The sequence below is a fragment of the Pinus tabuliformis genome, chromosome 5_2 (genome assembly GCF_031772625.1).
Source record: "Pinus tabuliformis cultivar Carrire ecotype Pingquan chromosome 5_2, CPIR1, whole genome shotgun sequence".
NCBI classification, from domain to species: Eukaryota; Viridiplantae; Streptophyta; class Pinopsida; order Pinales; family Pinaceae; genus Pinus; species Pinus tabuliformis.
Window position 1 is genome coordinate 953,341,156 of NC_142306.1, and position 18,617 is coordinate 953,359,772.

Genomic DNA, 18,617 nt, shown 5'->3' on the forward strand with positions numbered 1-18,617 from the left:
GGATTGTTGGAGTGTGTTTCACAGTTGAGAGGGGATAAAAAAATGAATTGCTGTCTAGGAAAGGCAAAAAAAGAGAAGGGCCATACTGTTGTAGCTGTACCCTCCTTTACACAGGTCAAACACTTCTGTTTGAGGAGATTTCATTGACTGTAAAGCCATTGATTCAAGCAAGTTGTAAAGTTCACCTTGTGAGCTTTGATCAAAGGAATGAAAAGATGATTATAAGAATAAATCCCTGTGTATGTATGTGTTTTATTTCGTTCATTGTTCATTTTTCAATGGTTGTGTGATTGAAACAATGTTCAGAAATTTAATATTTCGCTATTACATAAAGTCTGTTTTGAGTTATTTAATGAGAGAACATTAGAACAGCAATCACCTAGATTAGAAAAGTTTCCCCACTTTGTTTAGTATCATCAGGAGTCCATCACAACAGAATGACATATTCTTTCCTCCCACAGTGTTATAGGTCTAGTCCAGTGCCCAATCTCATTATAAAGCTCATGAGAGTTTGTTCCTATTTTAGCAATATTATTTTTCTTTAACCCAACCATAGAAGAAAGATAATTTTGATCTTCTGACTTAGAGTTGATGATGTCTTTATAAGACATTAACTTTCTCTTAGTCGTAATTTTTTCATTGCACCACAATTCCTTTTTAAATTTGATTGTGATAGTACTAGATTGTGCTCGCACTTTAAGTACCTAATCATAGTGCTTGTACATTAAGTACTAATCACAGGCTTACTCTGAAGGGGTAAAAGCACAGTTTCTAAGAAGAGGATTGGATAGGTGTATTGCTTTTAATTTTAAGAATGTTGTTAATTTTTGGTATGTTCTATGCTAGAGCAATTTATTTTAATTTTCACAATTAGCAATCACATCAGCATTATGTTAAACTGCAGATAGAACATAAATATAAAACGCAGAAGACAAGCCAAGGCAAGAGGACACAAGATATGGCGCGAGCCAGGGACAAACCCCACAATGTGTGGGGAAACCCTTTGATCAAATCTTCTTTTATGTTCTTCAATAGTTCAGCAGAGAGAGAGAGAAAGAGTACAATGATTTTAAGTCAATACTTGACTTGCCAAATAGGAGATCAGACATCAGAGATCTTCACCGTGAAGATGACACAATGAGGTTGCAGATCTGATACCAAGGACTGAAGATATGCAGCAGATGAACAGCTCTGTCAATTATCCAGATTACTGAAGCTTTCCTTCCATGAGACTCTCCTTCCTTTGCTGCTTCACTGATCATGTCAAGGCTGCTAATCTGGTACCTTTCATATGCAACAAGGACTGGTGCATTTCATGGCAGACCTGGACATTGGTTAGGGCACAAACTCTGAGAGCCACAACACCTTAAACATACTCCACAGTTCACCTGTTTACTGCGGCTAGCCTTCATACAATCCTCCAATGATTTGCTGCATTATAGGACTGCTTACCTTATGAACACAGCTCCTAAAAAGGTCTCCAACTGCTGGCTATGGCCTGCGGCCTAGCCCAGCAGTGGACAGTTGGACTGCAACTACGTTCCTTCAAAACATCATCAATCAAATGCTTAAAGCATCTCTTAAAAGTGCTGTAGACTTCTTGTTGCACTGCTGCAATTCTGGGACTGGTTAGGGCACCAATCACAGTCCCTAACAGCCCATCAAACTGGCCCAGAATTGCTTTCCCTTGCTGCGGATGTCCTCCAATAAGATGCTGCCCTACATGCTGCTCCTTTAGAGCAGATTCAAGCCCAACGTAAGGACTGTCCACGCTACAGCAAGTCCTCCTAACCTTGGCCTCCAAGATCAGGGCCTCGGCCTTACAATCAGCAACTCGGACCCTTGAAACAGTCCTCAAATGACCTTGCTGATTAGGCCTCTCCTTGCTGCAGCAACAGCTTCCTCTTGCTGTAGCTAACCCTTCATTTTACTGCGGTTTCAGGTCTCTATATCACTGCAGATTTAGGTTGTCTTAACAGTGAATATATATTGCATTTCCTGAGTGTGAAAGCTGTTCGTTGATGACTAAATATATATACATACGCAATTGCCTACGTGACTGTATCATTGCATATACAAATGTTGCTGCGTTGTATTGTCTGCCCTGCGTATATATATCCTTATGACTGCGGCTCTTCCACAATGGCAATGTGAATAGAACGTTTCCTTTGGCTGCATATGTGACCTCTTTTATAGCGGCCAGATTTCTGCGGCTAGGATTTACTGCGGCCAGATCTCTGCGGCTAGGGTTTACTGCGGCCAGATCTCTGCGGCTAGGGTTTACTGCGGCCAGATCTCTGCGGCTAGGGCAATGTACAGCAACTAGGGCATTTCTTGAAGACCAACGTATCACACATGGAGTCTCTCTCCTTCACCAAAAACCCAGACGTGGAGAGGAGGAGACTACACATGAAGAGGTGTCTAAAATGACATAAAATCCTCATCTATTTATACCAAAACGAAGATGACGAATAGACACGTCGGTTGGGCTTCTAGAGCCTACATAAGAGCTGGTCGGCTTGACTATAATTACATAAATAAAATAAATTCATATCTCCATAAATACTTATCGGAATTGGATGATCTTTGGATCAATCCTACACCTCTCGACGAGAGGGATCCAATAAAAATATCAGCTGTCATAAATAAGCTGACCCACATGGAGTTTGGCCCTAGTTGCCAATTTAACAAATGTTTATTATAAAACAGTTATGGATTTTCTCAATTTTCCTCCCCGTTTCTTAGAGACATTGCAACCCCAGACTTCACGAGCATGTAAGATTAGTGGATGTACCAAAGAGCACTTTCTTATTTTTTTGGAACCAAAAATCTACTTCTTTACAGTTGTTTTCAAAACCATTAAAGGTTTTCCAAGTTGATTCCAACCTCTATTAATCCTTATTAAACACTATAGTTCCATTACTCCTCCTTATGATCTCAGCTTACAATACATATAGAAATCTTTTTACATTGTTGATTATAGTATCTTGATGGTACTTTCCAACATAAAAAATTAAGTAGTTTTGTTTTCTTAAGAAGATCAAAGTAGCCCTTGCAAGTATCATGGAAATCTCACATGCTGAGGACCAAGGTCCTAATCCATAGAATGGACCAAATAAATATTACAGCTTGAAAGGAGAATAAGGAAATGTGAGTGACTTACCATAGGCTTTGCAACCTCGTCGGCTTTTTCCTTCCCATACAATTGTTCCACAAAAGAGAGAGCAAACTCCATTGTTGTGCCTGGACCACGGCTTGTGGTTACTATTCCATCCTTCTGAACCCTTGATCCAACAGTAAGCGATGATGATAACTGATTGATGAATGATGGATGACAAGTTGCCTTGAAACAAAGAAAAGAGAATGCAGTAAAAATGTCATTATTTGATCAACCCATTCAAAGCAATAGATATATATATAGTTGACTTGCTTAAAGGTTACATATTACAAAGAATGTTTCTTGGGGAGCAAAAGAAACCAACAAACATGGCATCAGTAAGAACATATGATACAAACAAGTGCATTATTGGAAACATAGCAGTCATCAAAAATCCTAATAAGCATGAATGAGTTTGACTCACTTTTACAACTGCACTTTAAAAAGACATTTTTAGACCATACTCATAAACTTGGAGACTCATACCCGCAAACCCTTCAACAAGCCCCATGTTTCGAGGGCAACAGCTGGTGCAGCACACACAGCACCATAAAGACGACCATCTGCTGCCTGTTTTTTAGTTATGCTTTGTAAAATTTCACTGTCTCTAAGTCTTGTAGACCCTGGCATCCCTCCCTAAAAATCAGGGCACAAAGTTAGTTCAATAATTTGTTCTCAACAATCAACTAAAATTCTTAATAGCATATCTCATACGAAGTATCTGAATAATCGAAAACCACTAAAGAAAATGTTCCATAGCCAGCTTGTTAATCATTCAACTAACTTATCCAGGGAGGCAGCAGCGGGAGGGGTGATATTTAACCTTGAAGAAAAATATGAAACAAAGTACGCATGCAGACTTGGGAAAGCCTCAAATAACCAAGCTGAAGCGCTCCTTCTTTGGCAAGGTTGAAAATAAGCATCTCCAAAGGCACAAAAAAATTGATTATTGTTGGCGACTCATTGGTGGTGATTCAAAATTGCATAAGGCTATCTAGAAACGAGCAACCTTTTGATGCCGACCCTTCTCCATTGATAACAAGGATTATCTTTTTACTAAATAAGCTTGATGATTTCAAATTTTATCATGTTAAAAGAGGGAATAATCAAATGGCGGACCTCCAAGCAAACATTGGAGCGACATTAGCCCAAGGGGAATTACATATTGATCTCGATGTTTCAACTTGTCACATCCCATAATGAGCGGATTAAATAAAATCTATATGGAGTACAGGTGGTCCATCGGGTTAAGCACGGGTCATAGGTATAATACCTTAATTAACACCTCGGGAATGATTATGGGACTGTTGGTTGCTGTTACGGGACGCAGTGTAATATATAACAGGTGGGCGCAGCAGTGGTTAGCAGCCATGAAACGGGACAAGTGGAAATATCCAAGCCAGTTATTAAATGGTGTTTTAGGTGAGATTATCCTCAGTACATTTGCATATCAATTTGAATGCAGTGTGATGGTGCTTCAACTGGAGGAGTGTGTCATGACAGATTTGCAGGTCAGGAGCTCATTTAATCTTGAAACAATGGGAGTCTCTTCGCAAAAGGATCTCTTGGTTATAAATAAGAGCTGGGTAATGCAAATTGGGAACAGAATTGTCTTGGTGAAGGCAAGAATTGCAAGGAAAATGGCATCTGCAAATTCAGGCAGCAGAAATAAAGCTGAGAATTCAGGGAGCAGTGGGAATGTAATGCAGTTGATTGATAAGTCAACCAAGAAGGTAGTGAAAGAGATTCATGACTAGATTACGGTGGTGCTGGCTCATTTGGCTGGGTTTGGAAAAGATATGGAACTTCTGCAGAAGGCAATGGAAACACTGAAGATAGGCATGCTTAATCTGAAGTTCAAAGTGGAAAATATAGAAGTGAAGGTCAAAACGGCAACGGTGGGACTGTTGAAGGAGGTGTTCGGCCTGCACGATGCACCTGGACCAATGGCGGCGGCAGCTAAGGATGCCACAAACAACAATCAGGAGCCTGATGCTGAGGAAATTGCGAAGCTGAACCAGACAATGGAAGCTACTCAGGATACCAAGGAGCATGATGGTCACGGGTAGCCTGCCTTTTAAATTTTATGTTATGTCGAACAATTAAACTCTGCCAGTTTTTTGGAGAATATATAGTATATGTAATGTAATATTAGGCAATAGAAATAAGGAAGTTAGCAGTAATGTCTCACTGAAAATCTATCTGCAAATCTCTGAGACTGCTCTTCTTATGAATGTAAGGGACCTAGCCCGTTTCCAGCTTTTGATATAAAATTGCTACCCATTTCTTTTTAAAAAATCATTCAACTAACTTATTTTTCTCGAACACAATGTTTTAAGGCTCAGGTCAAAAGTAAAACATGGGTCAAAACGAAAGTAGGACAGTTACAAAAAGTCAACAAGCTAGCTCTATAGTCACAATGCAAGTTCACCTCTGTTTAAAATGGAGTGAAAGAAAAGAAATGAATAATCATACCGGTAGGACAACAAGGTCAAATGTCTCTTCAGTGCAGTTGGAGATAAGCATGTCCGCAACAAGCTTTACTCTCCTTGAAGCCTCAATCTGAAGGTCTGTTTCAACAGATGCCACTGTCACATCAGACCCTGCTCTTCTTAGAACATCAATTAAAATGACAGCCTCCATTTCCTCTGTGCCAAAACCAATTGGAACTAAAACCTGCAAAAGGCCAACTTTGATTAGGCAGTCACCAGCAGCATTAATAAACCATCAAACTTGGAACTTTGAGAATCAAACTACCAAAAAACTTTTCCCACAAATAGCGGCAGCTCAAAAGACAAGTCGTCACAAGCTTCCAATTTCCCATTATGCTATGCATGTAAAGAAAATTTCAAGTTCAGAATATTGTCTGCAGGAAGCATGTCAAGGAAAAAGAATTGGTGCTAGTTTAAATTAAGTGGAATAACAAGTCACAAATTATCTTAACATTCCAGTAAACTTTTGGTGACAACTAGGGGATGCAATCAAAATTAAAATCAGCAACAACTTAGACTCTCGACTTAAAAACAACTCACACTATATAAGATCTGCATATATTTCAGTTGTCCACTAAGCAATATGCACTACAAGAATCCTAATAATAAGTTGAAATTTTGCTCTTCAAAATACTTTATCATATGCAAAATAATGATGCAGTACATATTCATAGGATTCACAAAAGTTTTTTAAATACTTCAACAATTGACATGTGACTAGCAGGTCACTTACTAGTCACTTACAAAATATAATGCAAAATTGTCAACAGCAATATTGACTAAAGAGTTTATGTGGCTTTTGCGGATCAAACTTGAGACAACTACATTTCAAAACACTAACTCATAGAAGATTCTCTTGTATAGTTTATTAAGTGTGATTTGCCACTCACAGATACATTAATAGAATAGTAGTCACTGGTTTACACAATTATTACCATTTCTTCCGAATTCTGTCAAAGAGATAAAAATGAGATTGGATTCATTTTGGCTTACTTCTTATCTAAATACCTTTGTTCTCCAGCGCTTGGACAGGTAATTTAAGTTTCAATTTATGTCACATAACACATTTAAAAAGCATGCATATTAGTTTGTGTTGTGTACAAGCATCTCAATTAATAGCACCATGTTTGAAGAAATATTTAAATTGTATTTCATTCTTGCCACAATAAAAACATTTGATTTGGCAATAGTGAAAAATTAAGCGAAATCTATTGTTTATCTACTTGACAGTATTTTGTCAGTCATTTTAATTTTTACAGCATCACAAATGACAACATTCAAAACCACATTAGACTACATAAAAGAATGTGGATGGAAAACCATTTTTCCAGGTTATTGAAGATTCTTTTGACAACTCTACTTCTCTGTGGAATATGTTTTAGAATGACTATTGTGCTTTAAAACATTTATTTTCCCCACACAACAGACAAACAAATGTATATAGGAGTATTTCTATAGTCACAATTTATTTTGTATTTTTGTATATGCCCTATCCAACCATATCCAAAAGTTCCTAAGAAACTGCCATAGCCTTGTCAACTTCTGTATCCATATCATATAAACCTCATAAGGAAATAAAACATAGGAAACAAAATCAAGGTTAGGGATTAATATGATCATAATTACCTTCGATAAAATGAAAAGTTTTACGTTTCAAGTTTTACCTTATTTCCTTCCAGTCGAGCTTTGATATTAAATATTAGTCTGCCACATTAATATGCAGGCATCCAAACATATGGAGAAATATGCAATTCTTTGGCATTTGGGAGTATTCTATGACTAGTTTGTCTTTTCAAATTTTGGTTCAAGTAAATGCAGTAATTTCTTTCCCGTCAAGGTTATATCTTACATAACATAACATATTGGATGTTTTTTTATCATTTAAGCTAAATTTATCTATTAATAATATATAGAGAAGTTTACAAAGTTACAAACCCATAAGCTGTAGCCAATCATGAGGGGCAGCCAAAGGATTGTCACAAATATGATTGTCTTTCTTGAGCCATGTCTCTCCCCGTTGGGGAATTGTTTTTGAACTTATAACTAGAAAACAAGAAAAAGGCCCTTAATATGATTCTTTCTTGAGCCATGTCTCTCCCCATTGGGGAATCGTTTTTGAACATATAACTAGAAAACAAAACAAAGACCCTAAATATGATTGTCTTTCTTGAGCCATGTCTCTCCCTGTTGGGGAATTTTTCTTGACCTTACAACTAGAAAACAAAACAAAGATGCTAACAGCATCCTTATATCCTTATGGATTTGAAACCAAGCACCAACAGAAACCCCGTGATTCTAATTTCTAAAAAAATTCCCCAAGGTCTAAAACAGAATTATAACATTGATTTACATTGACAAAAAAAAACTATAAAAATAAAGACTTGGGAATCAGAATCCACATCAATGAGCATAGGAGTAGTCTTTTGCCCACACCTTCAACAGCTTCCTCTTGACTGTTAGCCTCCAAGCCCCGAATAGCATTGACGGGACTCTCAAATTTTCTGTCCTGTTGATCCAGCCTATTGAAAATCTAATTGTTTTGGTTTTCTTTCTATTCCATAGCACCAGCCACAAACTTTTTGATATGCTAATAAAAGTCCACTGTTTTAGAATTTTTGTATCTCTGCTCCTTGAAATCCTAGTGTCAAGAAGCCAAGGAATGATTCTTCATCCAGTCTGACACTGTTCAGACTCACTGTTTTCCATGCCCTCCCCCTCCTGCTCGACCTTCTCAGAAAACATATAAAGATAGGCTACAACAAGAGCCTTCGTTTAAGGCTCCTTTTACTTGGCATGAGATGACCCAACACCAAGACGTAGAGAATATTTGCATCATGTGGTTGTCCCCACAGAACCCTCTTACCAGCCACCAAAGTCCCCACTACAACTTCTTCTTTCTTCATCTGTACTCTTGACTCACAGTTACTGTTAGTGTTTGTAGCTCAGACAGGTATTTCCATGAGGGTGTCTACTCGTGGAAATCGTCATTAAATGTATCCCTTGCTTTTTCAGAGTTCAGTTTATTAATTAATTAATAAAGTGAACATTTTTTTATTAAAGTGATTTTTAATTAATAAAACGACTAAAGCGGGTCACATAATAATTTAATTAAAAGAGAGTCAGTGATCTCACTGTTAGATCTCAACTGTTGAAGATTAGGTTTTTGGCTCATGTCAAAGTTATAAAAGAAAGAGAGGACAAAGAACAAAGACACACAGAGCATTCATTTCACAAGTCACATGAGTGAAGGAGAAAATCAGAGATCTGATTTTCAGCCATTGGTGAGGATTTCAGCAGTAGTTTAGCAAGGAGAAGGTGGCCAGTCTTCAGTAAGGACAAGCAGCCACTGAGCAGCAAGGAAAGGAGAAACCATACAGCCCAGCAGAATAGGCTGTACAGCCATTCATACAAATTGGAGGGCAGGTTACCATGATTTTCGTGCAAACTGTAATTTTCAGGTTTGTTGTTCGTTTGATTAATTCTCAGAGCCATTTTTCCTTGTAAGGGAGCTCTTGTAAGTTCTGAAGATAATTTGAATGATGAACTGATCTAGAAGGGCAGAAATATTTGTGCATTGTGTGTGATTGCTTTTCTCATTTTCTGCTGCATGCAAAAGTTAATATTATCAGCAAGTAACTAGATCTTATCTGTTTGCTTAGATAGTTGGTTTTAGGATATTTTAACATGGTATCAGAGCTCTAACAATGAGAGAAAACAAGATCTATAATTTCCAGGTTACTTCAGCGAATTTGAGAGATAACACTCGGGACAGCCATATTGGTAACCAGTGTCGAAGTTGACGATTGACTCTTGATGGGGTTTCGAATTTCTTGCTATGGAAGGCAAGAATCTCAGTGATCTTGAGGAAGCAAAACTTGTTGGCAGTTGTGTCCAAGCCTCCTCCAACACCAACGCAAACCTTAGGGAGTGTTGACCTCTACTGGTCAACTACCCATGCAGTACCCCCCCCTTTTCTTGGCAAAAGCGGGCAGCACCTGATCAGCATATCCGTGCCATCCTACCATCATCAGCAACTTGATCATTTTGATTGTAAAACCCAGTCTGCATGTATGAATTGTAAATAATCTTAGCAGACATGAGTCATGTATGTAAATTGCCTAGGTGGACCTAACTTTCTGATGGTAATCTACGTCCCGGAAGGTTTTTCGTCTCACCGATCCATGATCGGCAGAGTTTTCCTTCAAACCTGACCCCAAAGCCGGGATGGATTTTGTCATTAGAACTTTAGGAGAATCCTAGTGTGTTAATCTGCTAGATTATAGTTGTGTCGCAGAACTGGGTGTTTTGTGAGGGTCTATGTTAAGTGGGTTTGTCCCCTTGAGATATAAATTGTAAAAGTCATGATGTAATGTGTCTTGAGGGTTGAAAAATGTTTTAAATCCCCTCATGAGTCCTAAGTCCTAGGTCCTAGGTGATGTCTCCGAAGGCTTAGTTCGATGATCCATTTTAAAATGAATTAAAATAATTAAAAAATTTTAAAAATTAAAATAAAGAAAAAATAATAAAAAATTAAAAAATAGAACAAAAATCCTAAATAATAAAATAATAATATTTTAAGTGAATGCATGCAAAATATTATTTTTTTAATCGACGGATGAGATCAAGAGATGTCTTGATCCTCATCAACGGTCGAGATCATTTCAGCATGGATCACTCGAACTAGCCGTTGGAGTCATTTTCTTTAAGTAGGGTGCTAGGGGTCATTTTCAGATATGAGGAAGATCTGTGAGTCTAAGACTGAAGAAGCTCTCTTGTAAATCTTTTTCTGGTTAATAAAAGAAGACTTTGGGGTCCATATCTTGCTGGTGTTACTCTCTTGAAATGCTGTGAGATTGTTTAATTTTCTGCATATGTTATTTTCAGCCGTTAATAATAGCTTTTTGTAGAGTATTGTGAGCACAGGTATCTTGTTCACTTGCTAGGGTTTGGGTGCTGTTAGGGTTTCTGAAGTAATGGTAGGTATCTCCATTACTTCCTGAGATCTAGCAGCATTTTTGCCCTCTTTACTGATGGTTGTTTTGAGCTGTGCAGAAAACATTTTCTGAGGGAAATTTGTGGGCATTCGGGGAAGTTCTCGGCTGAACCAGCCAACTCCCACAAGCATTTTTTGCTGAGCCCAGTTGGATTTGATCCTGGGTCTATCATTCAGTTTACTTTGTTTATTTGCATGAGAGATTTTCTGAAGTTCTTCACAGTGAAAATCTGAAATTTTTATTTCTTTAAAACATTCCTGTGCTCATTGCCGAATCTGGCTGTTAAGGGACCAAATCTGTAAATTATTTAAACTGAACTAGCTGTTTTGGAGTTTTGCTTATATGGGTTTAATTAGGGTTTTTCAGCGATCTTTTCTTTTTTCAGGTTGCCATAAAAAACAATGACATAAACCTGTGTATTGTTCGCCTTTCCGCCATCCTCAGAGTCATCCGGTGGTGAGAACGCAAAGCGGATATTGTACCAGTCAAAGTTTCCGTAAGCATTGTGAGAAAGGAGTATCTCTGAGCGAAATGATATACTCATTGAGATTTTCTCAGTCCGCTTTTTCCAGTATTTACGCACGGTGACAGCTAAAATGACTTTTACTGTTGTGATCACATTTTTCTGCAATCTGGTGTTTGAATTTAAAGCGTATCATCGTTTTCTTCCCGTGCCTGCGTGAGATTTTCTTTTGTATGAGCCAGAGACGCAGGTTTTCATCAGTTCGTAACAAAGCCGTGGGTCGCAGCACGTCTAACCCTCTGTGGTCAAGCGTTCTCCAGCGAGTATTCCTTCCTACGCGCAGTCTCTGACCCATTATTGATCTTCCGCCGTCGTGAACATTTTCCATCGTTTGCAGACTTCTGCCATCACTACAGGCATCGTATTTTTTGAAAGCACTTGCGTGGGCATCAAACCCTACTCACGCCGGCAGCTGGTTTCGATTTGATCTGCGGCTCAGGTAAACGTGGAAAACGTTCAGCTTATTTGCTAGTATTCATCCTCGGCCCAGGTAAGTTTCTCTCATAAATTTGATTGTCGTCTGTCATCGTAGAAGTTACGATTTTTATCGTGCTCCATTACGTTATTCGAAAATTCGCATGGCCGACTGTTATTCATTTGCGTAATTTTTTGAGGCGTAGTCGTAGGTCTTGATTCCATAGCTGAAGGTTTAAGCGTGATTTATCAAAGGTATGGGGTTTATGCGTAAATTTCTTTTCCAGTTTAAAGCGCAGAGGATAAGCATTAAATCAAAGACTTCACGACGGCAATTTCATTATAGTTTCGTTTTTATTTTTATTCAAATCTTAAATCGTATTTTTTGATGTACATACATATAATTATTAGCGTAGATTTCAATTTACCTTTTTTTTGTCTAGTTTAGTGTCAGACGTAAGTTAGGCTATCGTTTCATTTTGTTAGATATAATTGAATTAAAAAAAAAAAAAAATTGGAAAATTTTCTTTTTTTCGGATCCAGTTTCAGTTGTTTATCGTGTTATATCTTTCATGCTGAAGTTTCAAGCCGAGATACGAATATGATATCTGGTTAATGGTTTATGACTCGTGGTGTTTTAAGGCATTTATCTCTTCAAAATTTTCAGTTGCTGGATATCGTTTTGGTCATTCTAAGAGCATTGTGATTTAGCTGATATCTTGTGATGACATATGATTGTTGTTCATGGTTTATGTTTCTATATCGTCTAACAAGTAATTGTTTAAATAACAATCTCTTAAGGCACTGGTCTGCTAAATTAATCAAATCCATCTAGTGCTTTTCATATCGTGTCTCGTGTCTCCCAACCAACTGTTTGGCAGTTGGTCTTCATCATCTCACAGGGTCTACCCCCCTTAGCCGCGGGAGACAGGCTTAAACGGAGGGATCGGGGATCAGAGTGACAGCCCCCGGTCTAAGGGTTGTCGTGTCAATCCGCGCGACAACAGGGAGCACATAGACACCAGCAGTAGTAGACCCTGCAGTGCAAGCAGCATGGACTAAGCACATAAAGGCATAGAGGGTGATCATGTGAAAATTCCTAGATCTAACAACCTCAGGAATCCTACTGCAACCAACTAAATCTACTTCACCTAGATTGTAAATTACATTACAAGCTTATTTCAAATTTCTTCTTGAAACATTGAAGTAAATTACTAAAGCAGCCTACACCAAATTAAATATGATTTTTAAACAAAGAAACTGAACAAGGAAAATAGAAACACATAGGACACAGTTATTTTTGGAAAATAGTCCCTGGAAAAACCCAATGCGGGAAAACCAGTGCAGCAGCCCTGAGGATTTTATTTTTATGCAGGAGAAAATCTGAGTACAATTCTAGGATGCTCAGCTAGCAATCCGATACGATGAGAATACTGCACAAAAGACTGGTGAAATGATCTCACCCTGTCACTAGAGAATCAATGATTGATCCTGCTAAACAGGAGGCTCTGCATCACCCTCTACGTGGTCTTTGCGCAGAACTACGTCACTCCCAACAGTTTCTGCGTCACCCTGCGAGTATTATGTTGCCCCTCTTTGAATCCTCTGTTGGCTGAGAAAATCGAACTTCTGCCTCCTGGACTCACACCCCAACTTTCGGCAACTGAAACTCGACTTCCCCTCAAGGACTGCGTTGCCTCTGCGTGGTCCAACGTCAGACTTCCTCTGGACGTCTTTTTGTTCTCCCTCTGCCTCGTATTCTCCGGAAATTCCTTCTTCTGGATTCTCACTACCCCTCTGCTGTAAGAAATCTTCTCAATCGATTTTTCCTCCTGAGAACTTCTCACTTCAGAAAATCAATTTCCTTGATCTCTCTGTGTGTATTTTCCAAATGACCCTCAAGTCCATTCTTATATCTTCCTATTGGACAACCAACGGCCTAGATTAACTCCTAATCAAAGGCCCAGATCGTTTTGACTTGATCTTTGTCTTTATCTAGAAGATTCACCCACAATTAGATTAATGCCCATTAATATTTTAATTTTTATAAGTTTAGACTTAGGAACTCTATTAAAAATATTAACTATTTTAATATAATCGTCTCTGGGTGGAATTTCCCAAAACGATTTCTAGGTTCTTTGGAATGCATGTGCCCAAGCCTTCCTACAAAATTTGAGGCCTAGAGCACATCCAATGCTACCTCAAATCAACACTCCCTATTAGTGAGGAATGTGCTCTAGCAATATAATGCTCTGAAGACTGACTTTGAAGCATCGTCCTCTGCACTGTTGATGTCTAATATGCTGTCCACCAACTACTGGGTTGCTGCTACTATTGTATTGTTGCCTTTGACACTGCCACTATCAATGCTACATCTGTACTACAGCTCCCTCTCAAATGTTGCATTTGCTATGCTGCTAGCACTACCACTGCTAACACTGCATCCGTACTGCAACTCAGTTGCTGAGAGAAGCAACTGAAAACACCCAAAACTGGACAAGTATCTAGTGGATACACCTCAGTGCTGAAATCCTAACTGCTGCTAGTCCCACGCTATCTTCTGAAGCCACTGCGCTGCTGAAGCTCTGCACTGTGCCTCCACGCACTGCTGCCTCTCTGCTCTGTGCTGCTCACATTCTGGCGCTACTAACTACTGCATCTGTCGAATCAACACTCCATGGCACCAACTAAAAACTCCTCCATCCCGCTACTACTGATCATGGGCTCCCGTAGCAAGGTGATGATCCAAGAGGCGAGCTCTGCAAGGATCCTGCCCATCTGTAGCTCTATTGAACTACAGTTTTATATTAGCCCACCTCCCTCCTAGAGGTATCTTGGTTGTCATGGCGAACTCCTCCTATTCAATCTTTGCGGTTGCAACCTTGGGATCATGCTTCTCATCCTTGTCCTTTTTCTTCAAGGGACACTGGGATGCATAGTGGCCCATCTCGCCACATATGAAACATTTCACCTTGGAGACGTCCTTCTTTCGTCTCTGTTGCCCCTGTTGTCCCTTCGATGCAAGGGTTGTGTTATCCTCCTCTTCTACTTTGGGCTTCGAGCCACTGTTTTGTTGTTTCCGTCAAGTTTGACCTTGACCAGGTCTCTCCTCAACTCTTCTTGTTTCAAAACTGCCCACATCTCGTCCAAATTTGGCACGTTGCGCTGCTCAGAATACTCTAAACAAAGACTTGCCATTCATCTGAGATGGAATTTAGAGCCAGTCTCACTAACTCTGAATCCTAAGGTGTATGTCCCGCAACCGACAGCTCATCACAGGTCTCCTTCAGTTTCGTGAGGAATGGATCCACACGTTCTCCCTTTTGCATCTGTGCAGATCTCAACTTTTGTTCTAAGTACATCTTCCACTGCTCGAAAGATCCCTGATACAATGTGGCTAAGGCATCCCACATCTCCTTAGCAGTCCCTCTGCTAGCAACGTGACATACAACATGATCCTTGACTCCATCCAAGATCATCCTCTTCGCCTTCGCCATCTCAGCTCTATACTTCTTCAAAGGATCTACATCTGCAGGTTCAGCTACCACACTATCAACATACATCTTGAGGGCATGCTCATCTAGAAGGAAAGACATTCTAGCCTTCCAGATGACGTAGTTGGAAGCCCCGTCCAACCTGTCCTGATCCCTCAAGCCACTGGTTGCCATCTCCTCCGAAAACTGTCGAACAACTCCCTCTTTCTCCCTACTGCGTAGCTTCTAGGCTGGCTTACACACTCCCTGATGGAGTTGGTAAGTCTGTTGCTCCTTTGTTGCTCAGCAAATGAGAAATATTGATTTCCTCGGCAAGAAATCACTGAGGAAGTATTCCCTCACTATGTGATCTGCTTCCTCCTTTTGACAACTTTTCTACCCAGCACTCAACTTGCAAAAAACTGCATCCCTCTAGCTCTGCGTTGATGCTCTGCATGGTTCCCTTTGCCTTGGAAAATTCTCGATCCGACAATCTTACCTCTCTGTTGACTCACTCAGAGAGAGACACCCACAAAAATATAGCCCTCCTAGCTAGAACTGCACAATCCCTCAAGGGATTCGAACTGTTGCTTGTTGTAGCAAGTTGACCCTTGCTTCAGTGTTAGATCTGCTCTTCCTGTTTCACATCAAACGCCCTGATACCACGGGAAAATTCCTAGATCTAACAATCTCAAGAATCCTATTGCAACCAACTGAATATACTTCACCTAGATTGTAAATTACATTACAAGCTTATTTCAGATTTCTTCTTGAAACATTGAAGTAAATTACTGAAGCAATCTACACCAACTTAAATATGATTCTGAAACATAGAAACTGAGCAAAGAAAATAGAAACACAGGACAAAATTATTTTTGGACAATAGTCCCCGAAAAAACCCAATGCGGGAAAAATAGTGCAGCAACTCTAAGGGTTTTATTATTATGCATGAGAAAATTTGAGTACAATTCTAGGATGCTCAACTAGAAATCCGATACAAAAAGAATACTGAACAAAAGACTGGTGAAATGATCTCACCCTGTCACTGGAGAATCAGTGACCAATCCTACTAAACTGGAGGCTCTGTCACCCTCTGTGTGGTCTCTACGCAAAACTGCGTCACTCCCGGTAGTTTCTACGTCACCCTCTGTGTGGTCTCTGTGCAAAACTGCGTCACTCCCGGCAGTTTCTGCGTCACCCCTCCTAGGTATTACACTGCCCCTCTTCCAGATCCTCTGCTGGCTGAGAAAATCAAACTTCTGCCTCCTGGACTCACACCCCGGCTTCCAGCAACTGAAACTCGACTTCCCTTAGCAGGAAACTCGACTTCCCCTCAAGGATTGCGCTGCCTCTGCATCAGCACTGTGTGGGCCAACATTAGCCTTCCTCTAGATGTCTTTTTGTTCTCCCTCTACCTCGTACTCTCCGGAAATTCCTTCTTCCGAATTCTCACTGCCCCTCTGCTGCAAGAAATCTTCTCAATCAATTTTTCCTCCTGAAAACTTCTCACTTCAGAAAATCAATTTCCTTGATCTCTCTGTGTGTATTTTCCAAATGACCCTCAAGTCCCTTCTTATATCTTCCTGTTGGACAACCAACATCCTAGATTAACTCCTAATCAAAGGCTCAGATCGTTTTGACTTGATCTTCGTCTTTATCTAGAAGATTCACCAACAATTAGATTAATACCCATTAATATTTTAATTTTCCTAAGTTTAGACTTAGGAACTCCATTAAAAATATTAATTATTTTAATATAATCATCTTTGGGTAAAATTTCCCAAAACGGTTTCTAAGTTCTTTGGAATTCATGTGCCCACGCCTCCCTGCAAATTTGAGGCCGGGAGCACATTTGATGCTACCTCAAATCAACAGATCATTGAAGCTATTAAGAATCATTTGATTTTGCATGTTGCAAAAAAAAACCCAAATCTCAAGAGATGTTTGATGTCTCAGTATCGCTTTTTCAAAATGATAACATGAGTCGAAAAATGATTCTCAAAACTAAGCTCAAAGAGTGCAGAATGAACTCCTCCGACAATGTAACTAGCTACCTTATTAGGATCAAACAGATCTGTGACCAACTTGCAGCTATTGGAGAAGTTGTATTGGATGCAAAGCTAGTGAATGTTGCTCTCAATGGGTTCACCAAGGCTTGGGAGCCATTCATCATGGGCATCTGTGCCCAGAGGCATCTTCCCAACTAGAAGAGACTCTGGGATGACTGCTTCCAAGGGGAGACCTATAATTATAAAGAGACTAGGACCGGTAAGCAAGGCAGAGCAACAACAAATGAAAACTTAGCTCTGGTCAGCAAGACAAAGAAGACTAAAGGAAAAGTTTCCATCAGGAAGTGTACCAACAAGGGAGAGGGGCAACAGTCTAGGAAGAAGCGAGATATAAACAAGATCAAATTCTATACCTGCCATAAGAATGGCCACTTTGCTTCTTAGTGTCCACAGAGGAAGAAGGACAAGGGGAAGTCGCAGACAATCGCAACAATAGAAAAGACAGATGAGCGAGCTTGCTTCCAAGTTCTAGATTGACTTTTCACTCGTGTCTTTCCTTTCTACCTGCACCACTGCTAGAAGCGCCTAGTACTTGGACAGTGGTGCCTCCCGCCACATGAAAGAGGCTAGAGAGTTATTCAATAGTTTTGCAAAGGAAAACTCACGAATCCATATTGAGCTTGCAGATAATGCCAAGTATGTAGAGAGGGGACAGGGGACAGCTTAGTTCCAGGTTGAGTCAAGAAGGTCCTTTAATGCACAAGAGGTAACTATGTACCTGGCCTAAAGAAGAACCTTTGGTCCATCTCATTCATGGAGGACAAAGATTATGAGGTTAATTCTGAAGGGGGCAAGTGTTCATCTACCCAAAGGGAGACAGTCCAGAGACTAAAGTTAGGATTGGCGTCCAAGAGGGGAACCTATAGAGACATCAAGCTCAACCTACTCGGGCACTAGTGCACACCATGAGAGCATGTGTGAGCTTTGGTACAACAAAATGGGACATCTCCATCACAAAGCTCTACCATTACTAAGAATGATCACTAGGCTTCCAAACTTCAGTTTGGACTAGCAATGGGTGTGCAAAGGGTATGCACTTGGCAAGAATGTCAAGGCGTCCTTCCTTAGCAACGAGACTTGATCCATTCTGATTTAGCAGGACCTATGTCAATATCTTCAATAAAGGGCGCATCTTATTATGTGACCTTCATTGATGACTTCTCCAAAAAGACTTGTATCTACTTCATGAAGACCAAGGGTAAGGTCTTTAATCATTTCAGAGCTTTCAAAACTCAAGAGGAGAACATGACAAGAAGGACGATCAAGGTGCTGAGGGTAGACAACGAGGGTGAATACACCTCTAATGAATTCATAGATTTCTGCAAGGAGGCAGGGATTAAGAGGGAGAAGACAGTGGCCTACAACCCGCAACAAAATGGGGTTGCAAAGAGGAAGGACCTGTCTACCATAAGTGCGATGAAGGTCATGACCCATGGTCAAAGTTTGTTGATGTTTCTATGGCTTGAGGTGTTGTCGCTCGGATTGTACAAGCACC

General features: G+C 39.9%; 1 protein-coding gene across 2 annotated transcripts in view; it reads right to left on the minus strand.

Annotated features, from left to right (window-relative positions):
* The window catches only part of LOC149162425 (protein DJ-1 homolog A-like), a 216,798-nt gene that overhangs the window by 156,057 nt on the left and 42,124 nt on the right, over nt 1-18,617 (minus strand). For both annotated transcript variants that reach the window (XM_089437267.1, XM_089437266.1), the window contains exons 2-4: nt 5,633-5,833; nt 3,644-3,793; nt 3,164-3,343 (exon numbers count right to left, since the gene is read on the minus strand). In XM_089437267.1, the coding sequence (XP_089293393.1) occupies nt 3,164-3,343; nt 3,644-3,793; nt 5,633-5,833 (531 nt within the window). The remainder of the gene's footprint in view (nt 1-3,163; nt 3,344-3,643; nt 3,794-5,632; nt 5,834-18,617) is intronic.